We start from the raw sequence: 17,013 nt of genomic DNA on the forward strand, positions 1-17,013 counted from the left end.
CCCACTTGCATCAGGTGCTGAATATACATTAAAAAGTATGGAAAATCTACACAAGTGGAATTCACTGGGGGGTTTTGGGCTAATGCGCACAGGCATGTCCGTTGCGCATCTGTTGAAAACGTATAAAGGTTTTTTTCCGCAAAATCATTTCCCCAACATCATTAATGCAAAATACCTGACAGTTTTTTTTTGTGGACATATAAACCTCTATTATTGTTCATGATCCAAATATGAAAAAATAATTTAAGATTTGAATTTTTAAAATGTTCTACAGATCCATTGAAAAAAATTGATGTAAAAAAACCCCACAGAAAATAAAAGGGTCAGTATGCGATCTGTTAAAACAAAGGTAAGCATACCAAGAAAAGGGGGGAAAAAAAGTGTGAATAAAGCATTTAGACAGTGAAATAACTAAGTATGCGGCACTTGAGAATAATGAAAGATTTTTAAAAAAAGTCATATTGTAATATTTTATTTTGGTCTGCCTAGATTCTTTACACATACAAGGATGTTGTATACATTTTATAATACTTTGACACCTCATTAATAACTTTTAATGCTATTCAACACAGATGAATGAACACAAGTGCATAGTAACCGTAAATTGAACACACCCTGCTCCTAATTCAGTCGATTCTACTTGAAACAATGATTATAAACAAAAAAAAAAAAAATAGAAAAATTAACCAACCAAAAACATTGGGGCAGATTTATCAAACAAACCGATGTTCACCCAAAACTGGCCTAGAAGTGCACCACATCTATGATTTTACACACTTTTTCGGCCTCACTCGAAAAATGAGACATAGCATTAGCCTCTGAAATGTGGCGGAATGAAAGCCAGACCATAGGTGGTACAAACTTATACAATTAGGCCCCTGCCGTTGTGGAGATGTATATTTTGCCACAAACTTACGTCTGGTTATCCATCCCCATAAACACCTATGGCACCAAGCTGCACTACGCTGTACACACACACACACACACACACGTGTGCCACTGTACCTTACCGCGCATGGGGAAAATGCTCTAGCTTTTCCGCGTTTACAGCCAGGCTCCATATGGAGAGCACTATGGAGAGGAGAGGGGTGAGCAGGGATCATCCCTCTGCTTCTCCAGCACATGGCTGTACGCTCAGCCAGCCATAACACAAGCATGCGGCACCGTGGAAGAGACCTAAGGAAATCTGCCTCACTATGAGAAGCTTTACACCATGTAGAGCAGAAAGAGATAACAGAAGGGCAGGCTAACACTAAATATGACTCAGAAGGATTAGAATAAAACTTACTTAAAGTTTAATAGAACTTGTCCATGGTGGCTTTATTTTGAGGGAGGGGGAGGGGAAAAAAAAAAAAGAAAAGGTAGAGCTTGGACCCAGGTTATTTTGATCCAGAAAATGAATTTTCATGGAAGAATGTAAATGTACGTGTCTCCCTGATCACTGGCTAGGATTCCATGTACAGTATATTTGAATCTAGCAAACAGGGGCTTAGCACCACAAGAACTAGACTATAAAGCCTCTTTAAAACAGGAAGCCTAACCTTACAGCTTTATATAAATATTTTGTGGCACACCTGCTGCCCTCTTTCAAGAAGGGTGGAGCCACTTCCCCTGCAGTTTGACCGATTTATAGTCTTTTAGCCTATTTTCTCATGGAGGATGTAGTGGACAAGTCAACACATGATGCCAAAACTTTGGAGCTTTTAAAGAATTTGGAAGTAATCCAACAAATGTATGATATAAAGATAGGCAAGTTTCTAAAGACATGACGAATATCTCAAAATGACAGATTTGGTGCATCCAGTCTAGTTCTTAGATAATTCTGCTCTAGTATGAAGAGAAATTCTAAGATACCTCAAATCAGTGATGGCGAACCTATGGCACGGGTGCCAGAGGTGGCACTCAGAGCCCTTTCTGTGGGCACTCAGGCCATCACCACAGGACAGAGGTGACCAAATAGGACAAATCCACCAAATCTTCCTGCAGTCTCAAGCAACATATGAGATGCTGCTCTCAGCGCTATTTTAAAGCGACACTTCATTGGCTGATTGGAACTGCAGGAAAAGTGAGGTGTGGACAGGGCTGCATTATCTTCGGAGGTCATCCTGCTGGACGCACCATTCTTCCTCTACCTTTCAACTGTATTGGTGGCCCTAGGTGGCCGATACAATTGAAAGATGTGGAAGAACACATAGCAATAAATTACAGCTTAAAATGACACGTTGGCACTTCACAGTAAATTACTGGATTTTGGTTGTAGTTTGGGCACTCGGTCTCTAAAAGGTTCGCCATCACTGCCTTAAATGGTTAGATGGCCACCAATGTTGACATCCGTGACGAAACCAGCCATCTGCTTATGTGACCAGTATGATCAGCAGCAGACTACCAATGCACCCTGGTACACAGCCACCACGTGACAGGCGACAAGTTGAGGTTCTAAACGTAGTAATTCTAGCACTGTACTTGCATGACAGATTTGAAATCCACAACCATTGTTCCTTAGTAGATTTTTATATTCAGAATTTTCTACAATAATGCACAGTTTCTATTCTTTTATTTGTCATTGGTGAGCAGACATAAATAAAACAATACAGCGAGTCATCTATGGTTATAACAGTGCAAATAAATACATTCTTTGGGTCACACGGTCAAAAAAACGTTAGCTTAAAACATAAAATCTTCTGTGTAGCAAAATATAATATACAACTATAGGTTTTTTTACAACAGATCCAAAATATTTTCTCTTTTCCTTAGTACTAAATTTTATAATCTAGAACAAAACTAATAATAAAACTCAAACACGTAGAAAAACATATCCTTTCATTCAAGGAAATATGGCCAATAATTCTTGACAGGTGTGTAACACCCGCCATTACAGCAGTAGGTCCTCAACTTAAATCTCTCGACAAATATTCCTGGGGCTGGAGCGGTGATAGCGGAGTCCATGAGCTCTGAGCAGGGATTTCATTTCCTTCATATCATCGCTTTCCAGAGGCACTGACACGTCTACTCGTGGTGAGTGGAACCAGATTCCCAGTGGTGCTGTTAGTGCTGGATGATCCATTTACTACAATATAGTCAATTTTGGTCTCTAGTTTTCCTAAGCGTACCAGGATGTCATCTAGAAGAACTGCAATTGTCCTCTTCAGGTCAGCTATTGGCAGAGTAAAAAAATAAATAAAATTATGTTACATTGGGTATGGATATAACACACGTATTACATAGATGAAAAATGAAAGCAAAATTTCTATCGACGTTGACACGAAATAGAAACTCAAAAGTTTCCACATATATAATAGGTGTCAGTAAGTCATGACTCCTCGCCTGCTTATACATATCAGGCACCATGGACACTGTATATATAGATACCGGCAGGTGAAGGCTCATGCACCATGAAATTTATCAGAAGTGTCAAAGCAGAACAGTTATAGTTACCCATGCCTACCAATCAGAGTTTAGCTTTCAGATCTGAGTGGTTTCCATGGGCAAGTAGAACAGTGTTACCTGAAACGATGATAAATCTCCCCCTGTAAATGTAGATGGTGCCTGAGCCATCACTAGCCACTGTGAATGCATCACATATTTTAAGCTCTTTTGATCAGGGCCCTAATTCCTGATTCAACGTATAATCAGGGCACCATAGACTCTGTATATATAGATAGTAACTGCGGATGGCTCAGGCACCATGGATTCTTTATATATAAATAGTGGTTGGTGATAGCTCAGGCACCATGGATTCTATACATGTAGATAGTGGTTGGTGATGGCTCATGAACCATGGATGCATCAGACATTGTAAGCTCTTGTGAGCAGGTCCCCCATTCCCGATTCACCTTATAATCACAATATTAATCTATTTGTACCCCATGATCTGTAAAACACTTCAAAATAAGAGGTCGTTATTTTATATTAGATTATATAGATTATTATAAATAGATACTAAAAAGCGGTTTAGGTATAAAACAAAACACAAAAATACTGACCATTTGGTTGGTCTACCACCCATCACCAACACAGATAAGCTGTATTCAGAAACTGATAATCAGAAGGTGCATCAGAAAGCAGACAGCTGTGTTATTCCTGTGTGGTCAGGCCAGGTTTTATAAGACAATGGATCTGTCCACTTCCTGACCCATTCTCTGTTTATCAGCTGCCGAGAAGACCTGATCACTGGGTGTTGGACCCCCATCTCCCACCAGTCTGATATTAATGACTTATCCTTTGGATAAGTCATCAAAACATTTAGCGTGGAATAGCATTTTAACTTTCAAAAAGTAACTAAAAACAAAAGCTGACCTGAAAAATCCAGACCCTCTGAGCTCGAAGCACATTCCTAAACCAACGTAGAAAAATAGTGGAGCGCTAAGCAGCATTCAGACTGAAATCTGGACCAGTATAAGTCAATGTCAGACTTTTGTTCAGCTGCTTTGCCTTGGAAATGAAATTCATGAGTTCTCCGTAAACTATTCTTGTGCTAATGGCTCAGAAAGAGGGCGGCAGCAGACGCTGGTATCCAGACGTGTTGAAAAGGTGACATCCCATGACAATGACATGCTGAAAGTCAATGAGCTTTTTGAATATATGTCTCATCTTACTGCTGATGTCTATGAAAATTGGATGACCGTCTCAGTTCATATAACTATTTACAATGGGTCCAGGATGGAGCTGGAGCGGATGAACTTACGAATTAGGACCTTAAAAGGGGTTTTATCATAACGGACATTTATCCCCAATTAAGGGGAAACTGCATTCACATGTGGCAGTTTGAATTGCGTTTGGAAACTCAATTCAAACAACAGGGAGGGGCTTGGCTTACGGGTTTCCACCATGCAATTGGCAATGCACAACTCCAGTTTTGCATGTTGACAATGCAAAACAAGTGGTGCTCGTTCCCAATTGCACGTGTTTCAATAGAAAAGTATATATGTGATCGGCCCAAGCCGCAAAACGCAATTCAAACAACAAGTGTGAATGCGACTGAAAGGGGAAAACATCTGATCGTTAAGGGTCCATCCAAACTTGTCCCACACTCAATTGACTTCTACGAGATGGCCGATTCTGAAAGTTGCTCAGGAAGACTTGGGAAATGTCATTTAGAGTTTAACACACTCAGGGCACTTCTGTTTTTTACATAAACATTACCACAGTTATTATGTAACTGCTGTCAGCCAAACTAAATTCCACCCTCAAGGATTTCTCACATCTCTATGTTCTCAAGCAGCTGAATAATCAAAGATTAGAGAAAATTCCTCCCTATACCCTACAGATACAATTGCATTACACAAACTAAAAAATATATATGTATGAAAATTAATTTGCAATCTTCTATTTTTTTTTTCCCAGACACAGCAAATAATAAAAATGATCAAAGGCTTATTGGCAACATACTAAAATAATACTATTCCCCAGCTCCATCAAGTACACCGCAAAACAACATAGTAGAGAGAACCTCATATACATTTTTATAAATAATATATATTATTAAATTTCGCAAAACCTATACATATTTCTTTAATAAATCACCTAATTTTTTTAGTGTTTTATTGCTTCTAAAAAATAAAATAAACCAATCCAATATGCACATACTGTAGTTGCAGCCGTATTTAGTATACAACTCTTATAAAGAGGCATCGTGTCTACGTTGTTACAGACTTCGCACAAATCTTGTGCAGTCTGATCCTGTTGTCAGGTTACTTTCCTTACTCCCCTTCTATTGAACTCTGTACACACAGTAAAAAGGAGGCAGATCGAAAAAAAAAAAAATCACATATTAAAGTGTAACTGTAAAGTTACTGACAAATAAAAAAAATTATATATATATTTATATATAGTTTTAACGCAGCTGGAGAGAACCTTTGACAACAATTCCAACTATACCTGTATCATACTGCTGCCTTTTTCCTAGCCTTAGATACAGCCTGGTACAGCCATCAGCCCTTCTTATAAAATCATATTCGGCTATTTGTGAAGTGGGCAGCACTTCCTGGTTGTGACATTAGGGCACTGAGGGTATTCATTTGAATCAGGACAGCATGTTTGTAATTGGATGACCTGAAACATGTGATGAGTCACATGCTTGTGACATTATTCAAGGTGCTCTTTTCTTGCACTCCTCTCCTACGGCCCCTCCCAACAAGCCTCCTTTCGTCTCTAACTGTCCTATATGGATTCCTATGGTAACCAGGAAGCATGGCAAGTATCAGTCACGATACTCCGGACTTATTTCATGGGAAATAGAAGGATTTCCTACAATGTACAAATTAGGGATAGCCTTGCACACAATGGGGAAGATTTATTATTAGATTTGGGATTAAATTTGCGTTCTTTTGAAAATTCTCAGTAAATGTGGTGTTGTACACTCTGTCGTGCACATTTTCCGCCATTGCGTGACATTAGAGTTAAGGTTTTTTTCTCACCAAAAAAAAAAAAAAAAAAAAAAAAAAAAAAACCAACAACAACAACTATATGCCAAGAAGCTACATAGGACTAATGATAACTCTCCCCCAGTGAGCGGTGTTTTTCCATACAAGGTTGGCCTTAGCAGCACTAAAAATTCATGAATACATTCTCTAATACCAAGTTCCACAATTCAGCAATAGCTTAGCTTTTAAGCTTTATATGTGCATACAGTGACACCAAAGTGAATTTGCTTTGACTATTTTCTTAACGAAACGGGTGAGCTCCATACACTGGATGACACTCTGCCCTAGCTCTATTCTGCAGGACCCCACATTCTTTTAAATGTCCAACACAATCAAAACCAAATGTACATTTTTTTAATGTTGTTTTTTGTTAAAAAAATAAAAGTCTGGGAACAGCGAGAAAAATGAGTTCTTTGATAATGTCCTTAAAACACATTGAAAGTTATAGAACAATACGTATGGCTGTAGTATTTATCTATAGTTTGCTTAGGGGCCACAGTGTTGTTCATTCTAACTACTCTAGTCACACTGTTACTTCAGCGCTAAAAAAAAAAATCAGATTGCTAAGAAGGGAGGGAATCAGGGTGAAGTGTGTGTTTAAGATTATGGCCGCACACAGTAAAAACCTAAAAGCAAACAAAGAAATCTTGCTTCAGTCCTTTCCCATGGTTAAAGAACTAAACCCCTTGACTAGCTTGATCTTGACCAAAATACATTTTCAATTTCAAGTTCAAAATGTAGATGGGATATTGGATAGTACAAGAACCTGGAAAGGGTTGACAGTGGTCCAAGAACTCCACATGTCTGACCTCTGCCCATTAGCAAATGGATGGAGCAGTGATCATGTATGTACAGCGCCTCATTCCTTGTGATCAATGGGGGTCTCAATGGTTGACTCCAAGTGACCAGACATTGATTATGGGTTAAGTGTAATTTGTCAGACAACCCCTTCCATGTCCAATGCATTGCATCATTACTGTAAATAATATAATACGTAATATAAAACAGCATAAAGTACAATGCTATTTAAAAAAAAAAAAAAAAAACCACACACACTTAAAGGGGTTTTCCCACAAAAAAAAAAAATAATTATGCCCTATCCACAGGATAGGGCCTATCTTGCTGATCAGTGGGGGTCTCAGTGCTGAAACCCCCACAGATCATGAAAATGAGGGGTCCGATGGGGTCATATGTACCTCAGTCAGACCCCCTCGTCGCTCTGTCAGACTAATGAAGCAGACGGCCACACAAGACCATTCAGCTCCATTAATCTCTATGGAGCTGACGGAAATTGCTGAGCGCTGCGCTCACCAATCTCCGTCAGCTCCATAGAGATTAATGGAACAGAGCGGTTATGCGTGGCCATCTGCTCCATTAGTTTGACAGAGCGACGAGGGGTCCAATTAACCCTTTGTTTTCGTGACCTGTGGGGGTCTCAGCACTGAACCCATGGATAGAGCCTAACTTTTCTTCGTGGGTAAACCCCTTTAACAAAACGTAACTCCAAGTCAATCACACTTCGGTGAAATCTATCTAAATAAACACATGTTCTCATCCTTTTGGGAGTTGTTTTGGTCACTTTTGCATTCTCATGTTGCTCTCACCCCTAGTGGTAGCTTGAGGTGGTGTCTACATCCAACAAAAGTTGCTCAGGTAGTTTATCTTATGGCACATCAATGCACCCTGTGGCAAGAATGTTTGATGTGTCTGACAGCACAGTGTCCAGAGCACCAGGGGACAGGCCATTACACCAGGAGGACAACAACCCAGCAGCTGGAACGCTACCTCCACCTTTGTGCAAGAAAGAACAGGCGGAGCTGTGCCAGAGCCCTGCAAAATTACTTCCAGCTGCCACGAATATTCCTGTGTCTGCTCAAACTTTCTGACACTTTTAAAGGCTGCAGGGGTTTTGTGTCTGTCCAGCGGGTCCGCTTTAACCATCTCATTCTCCCTTGTCGGGTGGGTGGTGGGGTATTATATGTTTTGTTGTTTATACAGTGGTACTGGTAACTATGTGGAATCTATATTGTACTGCTTATAAATATCTTGTATATGTTATATATTAAATAGAGTCTTTCAATAAAGCGTTTTAAAACTTAAAAAAAAATATATATATATATATATATATATGAATCATAACTAGATACAAGCAGTTAAAGAAAGCAGTGGGAACTCGCTCTTTTCCTGAAGTTCACATTTCCAACTATGTCCTTTTGGTGGAGATTTTATTTTATAGTTAAAACTGCGAAATTTCACATAAAAGAGGGAATTGCCCAAAGGACATTTCATACCCACCTGAGGGGGGTATTAGTTTAATAGGGGAAAATCAGTTGAGAGAGTCCATATAAGGGATTAAATTAAGTGAAGACACATAGGCTTTTCATTTGCTCCACATCTTACCGTATCCTGCCATGGAGCCTCCGCTTCCTCCATTTACAATGTCTTTATTCTCCTCGGCCAAGGCTTTGACATATCTTCTGCTCAGGTCTAGGATCTGTTCTCGGAGCTCAGTGCTGCTCTGATGTCTGGGATACTGAATTGTGTATCGTAGCAACATCAGCCCCCAAATGAATCCAAAGGCGAGTAGTAAAATGCTCAGTTTCTGAGAGACAGACTTTCTGGAGAATGTTAAATACATGTTATTTCACCTTCTGTTCAGCTTCTACCAGAAATGTTCTTCTCACAATGTCACACGCAGAGAATAAAACAGCAGCACACACGGTGACTTTTACACTTCATCTTAAGAAACTTTGCTTCCTCAAAAATCCTCAAGTTTCATCTGAAAAGCAAAAAAAATTAAAAATAAGTGTGTTTTCTGAAAATAATTGTGTTCATAGATATCTTCAGAATTGGGGCCAAAGTGAAAACCACCGACCAATCACTTTACTTAAAGGGGTTGTCCGAGTTTTGAAAAAAAAAAATATATGTGGCCGGGAGCGGGCTGCCAAAACAATAAAGCTGTACTTACCTTCCAGCGCCCTCCGATATCCGGCGCTGCTGTCGCTTCGGTCCGGGCGCCATGTAAACCAACATGGCCGCCGGAGCAGCGCTGCATTCAGCTTCCGGCCGGACCCGACAACCTTCCAGCCCCCATACACAATGTTGTGTATAGGGACGGATAGGCGTACCTGGCCACGGCCGCCGGAAGCTGAATGCAGCGCTGCTCCGGCGGCCATGTTTGTTTACATGGCGCCCGGACCGAAGCGACAGCAGCGCCGGATACCGGAGGGCACCGGAAGGTAAGTACAGCTTTATTATTTTAGGCAGCCCGCTCCCGGCCACATATATATATATATATATATATATATTTTTTTTTTTTTTTTAACTCGGACAACCCCTTTAATTGAAGAAGTTTATAATCTGCTGATGGCATGAAGAGAAATCCACAATCCATACCATCATCTTATATTTGTTATCATGAGCTCCTTCTTCCTAAAAAAAAAAATAAAAATCAACTTTTACAATTATGCCAATGAGTCAGAAGGGCTCCTGGTGTGTTACCAGAGCCCCTTCGTACTGTAGTTTAATAGACTGTGACACTGCCTCCCCTTCCTCTACCCGATGTAATCTCACTGCAGCAGATGAAGTTTTAGCACACTGTAACAGCCGGAGAATCTGCAGCACGGAGGGGCTCTGGTAACAACACTTGTAGCCCTACAGGGCCATTAGCATAATGTTAAAAATCACGGTTTTAGAAGGAAGGAGGCCATGGATAATATGAGAAGATCACTACTACAGTCACAGTACCAGAATCTATGAGTGAGTGTCTCTGGTTTATCATGCTTGATTTTGACAGCACGTGTCATTCTCCATACTGGGGTGGGTGAGGTATTTGGTGGGATTTGTTGTTTTTCTATTTTTTAGTTATACAAAAACTTAAAATGAAAGAAAAATAAATTTGATTTAAAAGTGCTCCGGGTGCTGAAGACACAACCTAAGTGCAATAACTTCCTAATTAGCATACGGATTAAACTGGGAATATCTTGGAAATGGTATAATGGAAAGAAATAACAGAGGTATGATGGAAATCACTATCTAGTTCTCTACAACAAGCTGCCAACAGATTATACCAGTTGTTGGAGGTTGTAGACTCCCACTTACAAACCCATACTTACCTACCCCACCAACCCCCTCCATTCAGATAGATCTGTTTTTTAATCCTCAAATCTGTATGACTTATGATACAATTGTTGCAGAGATGCTGATCTGGGTATCACGGCCTCTACACTTGGGTGGTTACAAAAACTTCGGCTTCTAAGAAGAAACATTTTAACAGCCCAAGACCTGATATTTAGCAGAAGTAAATCAGTGTAGGTACCACTGTAACATACCCTCAGCTGTGAGAAGTAAGTCAGGGCTGCAGATGAACTGGAATACTGTTCCCATAAACTGACAGCAAAGGAGGAACTGAAACACAAAGTACCGGTATATCCGAGAACTGCACAACTTTATTTACGTAACAATAATGCTTTACTTACATAAACCTGAATGTGTGCACTAAACACATGCATTTTTACCAACAGGCAAGACACTTGTCAAATGCATTTGTGATCAGGAGAAGCCCTTGAAGTGCTGCCTTTTCCCCCCTTAGGAAACCTCCATGCCAAATGGGTGGGATAGGGGTGATACTATTAACTTGTGCACCTGCGTGTCCATCACATGACCAGGGACAGATTTCTGTTCAATGAAAGTAAGCTTTCTATAGAGGGACAGCAAGCAGAGATCTAGAAAGCCATGGGGAATTGATACAGAAAGTATATTGAAAAATTGTATAATTTTTCATTACACAAATAATATTAATTATTTGCTGAAAGTGGACAACCCCTTTAAGCAGAATTCTATGCTAGACATGACCCGGCATAGAATTCCAATTCAGACGAGATCAGGCATGTTCAGGGTGGTGTGACCGTAGGCCTGATAAACCAAGAAGCGAAGAGTCTTAGTACAGGCGGTCCCCTATTTAAGAACACTCGACTTACAGACGACCCCTAGTTACAAACAGATCTCTAATAATTGGTAATTTAATGTACTTTAGTCCTAGGCCACAACAGCTATAACAGTTATCACAGGTGTCTGTAATGAAGCTTTAGTGTTACTCCTGGTTCTTATGACAATTCAACATTTTTAAAATCCAATTGTCACAGAGACCAAAAAAAATTCTAGCTGAGGTTACAATTATAAAATATACAGTTCCGACTTGCATACAAATTCAACTTAAGTACAAACCTACAGAACCTATCCTGTATGTTACCCGGGGACTGCCTGTATATCGGACGCACTGTACGCAGGGGGAAGGCGATGTCATTATGTGCAAAGACATAATAACCTTTGCACTTTGTCCATCTGTGAGTCACGGACCGACCACGGTCATTTGTCATTAAACGTAAAAATGTGAACAGACCCCCAAGATCCCATGAATAGAATTAAAGCTAATCCTGGTAGAATAATCTTTCCCATTATTTTAGCTACTGTTGTGCGCCCACATTCGGCTCCATTTATCGTAACAGCTGGATTTGCGCTGAAAGAGGCAAAGCTTGTTTAATGATTTAACTGCTGGACGGACGACCGTAATCTCTCCACAGTAAAACCTTTATTCCTTTCCACTGGCTCCTATTAGCGGCCTCAAAGTCATCCCGTCCTTACACACGTGTGTGTTTTCTACAAAAAAGCTTCAGTAACCTGCTGTGGGTGGACGTAACATATTCCAGCTCTGGGAGGAAGCCAGTAAAAGGGAAATGACCCGGCATCTAGCTGCACCAATGAAGAAATATACCTCCGCTTTCTCCCCTTTCATAGGTTATATTCCTTCTTGAGGAATATATACTATAGTCAAGACGAGAAGGGACACCGCTGTCAAGAAATAGAGCGCGGGGGGGGGGGTCTGTTTTTGGGCTAGGAAAACCCCTTAAAGGTGAATTTATATATGGAGGTTCTTGGACTTGTGATGGTAACATCATAAGTAGATTGAAACACGTTTTGGAAGAAGCCACTGTACACTATACTATTTCTGTCTAATTTTACAGTAATTTCTTAGAGATTTTACATTAATACCCTACCCCAGCCTTGCTTTGGAACTGACAGATCCCTGCATCCAACTAGAAATTCCAAGGGGTTACAAGACCCACTTCATCCAATGACATAACAGGAATGGAAGTCCTCGCGATAACAAAGTGGCGTCCCATGTTTGAAGAGGCCATCGATTTGATGAAGCCGGTCCCTAGACACCCCACCCCCCACCCCCACAACTTCCAGTCGTGGACAGGGCCCAAAACTGAAAGTACCAGAGAGGTGCCGTAACCAGGTGCCAGAGCAGGGTAAGGCGAGTGCTCCTGTTCGCCTGGCAGACATGAAGTCCTTTAACCATATTTCTGTATGATAATATATGATGACTCCCACTAGTGCGAGGTGTGCATTCCTTGGGATAAGAACAAAATACAGGTTTCATGTTTTTTCTTCGACCTAAAGCTACATTCACACGATGCCTGCTGTACCGTAGTATGGCGGGCATACTTTGGCGCCGGGGAGAGGAGGAGGGGATGAGCGTCGCCCCTTTCCATAGCAATACATGGCCGCATGCCGTATTAGGGGGAAAGATAGGTCAGATCCTATCTTTCTCCCAGCTACGGAATAGTACAGTGCCGCACATAGGAAGCCGTGAGCCCATTGCCGTGTATGGGGTACAGTCACAAGTACCGCTAGCGCTGCCTTTACAAGTGCAATGCTAGCGCTGTGTGCAACTGTACCCAGAGACAGAGGTGTGCCCTTCATCCATTGCATATTTATGGCATATTCTGTTTCTACATCTTTTTTAAAAAGTACAATTGTGAATATCTGGCTTTCCTTACTTAAAGGGGCTGTCCATTTACACAAATCATATCAATTATTTGTTGAAAGGAAAAGTTATACAATTTTCCAATATACTTCCTGTATCAATTCTTGTTTATATATCTGTGCTTGCTGTCCTCCTATAGAAAGCTTCTATGGATAGAGATCTGTGATGGGACAGGCAGGTGTACTAGATGTAAGCATCACGCGGCTCTGCACCTGCGTGTCCATCACATAACCATGGGCAGATTTCTGTTCAGTGGAAAAAACAAAGAAGCTTTCTATAGCAGGACAGCAAGCAGAGATCTAGAAAAAACTGCATATAGAAAGTATACATCGTACAACCTTACACAAATCATATCAATTATTTGCCAAAAAAAAGACAACCCCTTTAAATGCCCAGTCAGCCAAATTTACACCCTACAATGTGCGGTGCAGAAAGTATACATATACATGGATAGGGTGCAGAAAGCCTCATCAATATGTAAACAAAATTTATGGCAAAAAAAATTACTAATCTTTTACAAACACAGAGAGAGCAAATTATTATTTCAAATTGTCGCCATAAATTGTAGCCATCTGGGAACCTTTATACTTCTCTTTTCTGAATTTATTTGTTTTAGCTAAACACACAAGACTTTACCGTGTGAACCTGGCACTAATGTTTCAACGGAGACGTCTTCACAGCAAATCAAAGCAAACAGTAAACTGCACTGAAGGAGAATCGCTCTCCTTATGCTTCATTAAACTTTTATAGGATTGAACAATCCGCCACATTCCAAGACAATCCTGGAATCATTGAGAGATATTATAGTTAATCGTTACGGCACAAATAGACCTTGGACTATGATCAGGGCTCGTTCACACACTGCCCGCTGATGGTAAACCCTGGACCACTCCTGTACCAACCTCACACACCTGCTGTTGTGTGCAGAGACTTCTACAAATCCCTTCCATGTGCGGCAGCCCAGAAGTTTTTTCTGCAGCATATCAATTAAAGGGGGCAATGCAAAGGTTAGAATACACTGGGGGCTGCAGGGAAATCCCATGCAGAAACAACCCATGAGGGCGCGTTCACACGTTCCCGCTGGCGTCACGTTCATAACACGACGCTAGCACACAGGGGGCGTGTCTCGGGGAGATCGCATATGCGTTTCCAGAGAAACACATGCGATCGGGTTATCAATCGCATGCGTTTCCAAGTAAACGCATATGCGATCGGCCCGAGCCCCGCCCACTGAGGGTGTGAACGTGCCCTGAGAGTGATGCCACACATGGCGTTTTGAACGCGTTTTTGGCCCGTTTTTAAGCAGTGCGTTTTTTGAAAGCACATCCGTTTTTGACAGGTTTGATCAATTATCTTAATTGAAACTGGTCAGGCAAACCCCCCTCCCACTTGCATTTTGGATGCGTTTAAACAAGCAACGAAAACGGCACGTGTGAAACCGGCCGAAACGCATGCGATCGATAACCCAATTGCATGCGTTTCTCTGGAAACGCATATACGATCGGCCCGAGCCCCGTCCCCTGTGCGCTCGCGTCGTGTTATGAACACAATGGTAGCGGAACGTGTGAACGCACCCTTAGGGTGAAGACACACTTGGCGTTTTTAGGCCGTTTTGAGTTAGTGCGTTTTCAGATCGTTAAAAACGCATGCATTTTTGACAGGTTTGAGCAATTATCTTAATTCAAACTGGTCAAAAACGCATGCGTTTTTTAACGATCTGAAAACGCACTAACTCAAAACGGCCTAAAAACGCCATGTGTGTCTTCACCCTTAGGGTGTCACCGGCCGTAGGGTACAGCCACATGTTCAGTTTTTCAGATGCATTTTTGAAGCCAAAAGCAGGAGTGGATCATATCGGGTGAGGACTTATCATTAAGAAATGCAACTCCTCTATTTTCACTCCACTCCTGGTTCAGGCATCAAAAGTGCATCTGAAAAACTGAATGTGTAGACGCACTCTTTAAAAAAAAAAAAAACTCAAGTGCATTTTGTGAATAGTTTCCTAATACAACCTTCTACCTAACATCAAGACGCAGTGTTTGTGTGGAAACAACAACATGAAAATAATCTAAGCGCTTCGTGTAAAACCAGCTGAATACCAGAAGAAGAAACCAGCAGTAAATTAATTATTTTGTACAACACATAACAATAGTAAACTATGGTAACCACAATCCTGAGCTCTAGCCATCTCATGTCTGTAAGATTACGAGTGCACGGTGCCCCTCCGGGACTGGCTATTTATATCAGCCCTAGTACAAGAGCTTCCACCCTCACCCAAAGCTGCGCCACATTTAGGGTTATTACTAAAGAACTCTCTAACAACTATTTTAGAATTGCAATCGGCATGTGGGGTGTCGGTTGGGGGGCAGCGGATTGGGAATATTTCCTATGTGATGCCTTTCACTGGCAACAAGTTGCAACATAAATGCATTCCCTATTATAGCAGACACTTGTAGCCACCCCCTGCGCTCCCTGCAGCCAACCCCCGCCGCCCCTGCAGACACCCCCCACAGACACCCCCCACAGCCACCCCCCGCGCTCCCTGCAGACACCCCCCCGCGCTCCCTGCAGACACCCCCCGCGCTCCCTGCAGACACCCCCCGCGCTCCCTGCAGACACCCCCCGCGCTCCCTGCAGACACCCCCCGCGCTCCCTGCAGACACCTCCCGGGCTCCCTGCAGACACCCCCCGGGCTCCCTGCAGACACCCCCCGCCGTCCCTGCAGCTGCTCCCTGCAGCCACCCCCTGTCATCCCTGCACAGTGATACCATCTATTCATAGACATGGGGACACTATTACACACAGGACACTTGTGCCCAGCAGTCGTGGAGGAGAAGGTAGAAAATCCTCTAAGTAAGACTAGGGCAGTACACAGTAGGTGAGCAGTGAGCCCTTACCCCAGTGGTGACTCCGGGCGCCCGGGCTGTGCCATGTCTCCTCTGCTCCTCCAGCTGCTCCAACTACTCGCCCAACAATGACAAGTGCACATCCAGCCCGAGCCCTGACTCTTCCTGGGTCTCTGTGAGAGGCGGCCTGCTATAGGCCACTGCGTGCTGTCCCGGATGTACCGTGTCCTGTGATTGGCCGCTCTCTAGGCCCCCTCTGTCGCGCCTCCATTCCTCCCGTCAGTAATTGCTGGGGGCACATGGAGGAGGCTGGGTGCCGGGATGGATGGATGGCCGCAGCCTGTCATGGGATCTGCTGCTGCCGGGGCAAAGTTATGAAGACTATGGATTTTTGCCATTAGTGCAGGTCAATGCGAGGCTTGTAATGCACAGGGCAGGATGCAACCTCTCTCCTCCATGTCCTCTATTATTTACACGATGCATTTCCTGTTGTGACCAGAGGATAATGACTAATAATACATCATACATAATTCATCATGGCTTTTATGTTATATCCCTGACCTGCAATGGTGCAGAGAAGCCAAAGCCCTCATATACAATAGTGGCAGCCCGAGTGCCCCCTATATCGCTGCCGCAGACCCAACACATCCCTTTATTGGATTTTTAATATTATTTATGTAACATTAGAACTGGATCAGCAGGGGACACACTCAGCACATGATGAGCTGTAAGAAGAGTATACAGATGAGCGCTGCTTTCTCTTCTTGCCAAGCACAGCTCCAACCCCATCACTTGAAGGGAACCTGTCATCATGATTTACCTACCCATATGATATGTGGGGCTATGCCCACACAACGAGGGGGCTAGGGGCTGGCAGTGTAGCCCGGGGCATTGTTACTGCTGTGGAGCCGGA

At 42.3% G+C, this 17,013-nt stretch overlaps 1 protein-coding gene across 1 annotated transcript; it reads right to left on the reverse strand.

Annotated features, from left to right (window-relative positions):
* Nucleotides 1-2,492: 2,492 nt before the first annotated feature.
* Nucleotides 2,493-16,354, reverse strand: CCDC126 (coiled-coil domain containing 126). Its single transcript, XM_072153774.1, has 3 exons — nucleotides 16,152-16,354; nucleotides 8,823-9,201; nucleotides 2,493-3,154 (listed from the first exon to the last, which is right to left on the reverse strand). The coding sequence occupies exons 2-3, from the start codon at nucleotides 9,058-9,060 to the stop codon at nucleotides 2,979-2,981; spliced, it is 414 nt and encodes a 137-aa protein (XP_072009875.1). The 5' UTR covers nucleotides 9,061-9,201; nucleotides 16,152-16,354; the 3' UTR covers nucleotides 2,493-2,978.
* Between the last annotated feature and the right edge of the window lie 659 nt (nucleotides 16,355-17,013).

The sequence above is a fragment of the Engystomops pustulosus genome, chromosome 5 (genome assembly GCF_040894005.1).
Source record: "Engystomops pustulosus chromosome 5, aEngPut4.maternal, whole genome shotgun sequence".
Classification (NCBI taxonomy): Eukaryota; Metazoa; Chordata; class Amphibia; order Anura; family Leptodactylidae; genus Engystomops; species Engystomops pustulosus.

What these genes read in the sequence shown, in the direction of transcription:
- CCDC126 (XM_072153774.1), bottom strand. Translation starts at nt 9,060, where the DNA reads ATGTATTTAACATTCTCCAGAAAGTCTGTCTCTCAGAAACTGAGCATT. An exon ending in AGGCTCCATGGCAGGATACG is followed by an intron (nt 3,155 to 8,822) that starts GTAAGATGTGGA and finishes CTCTGCCAATAG; the next exon opens with CTGACCTGAAGAGGACAATT.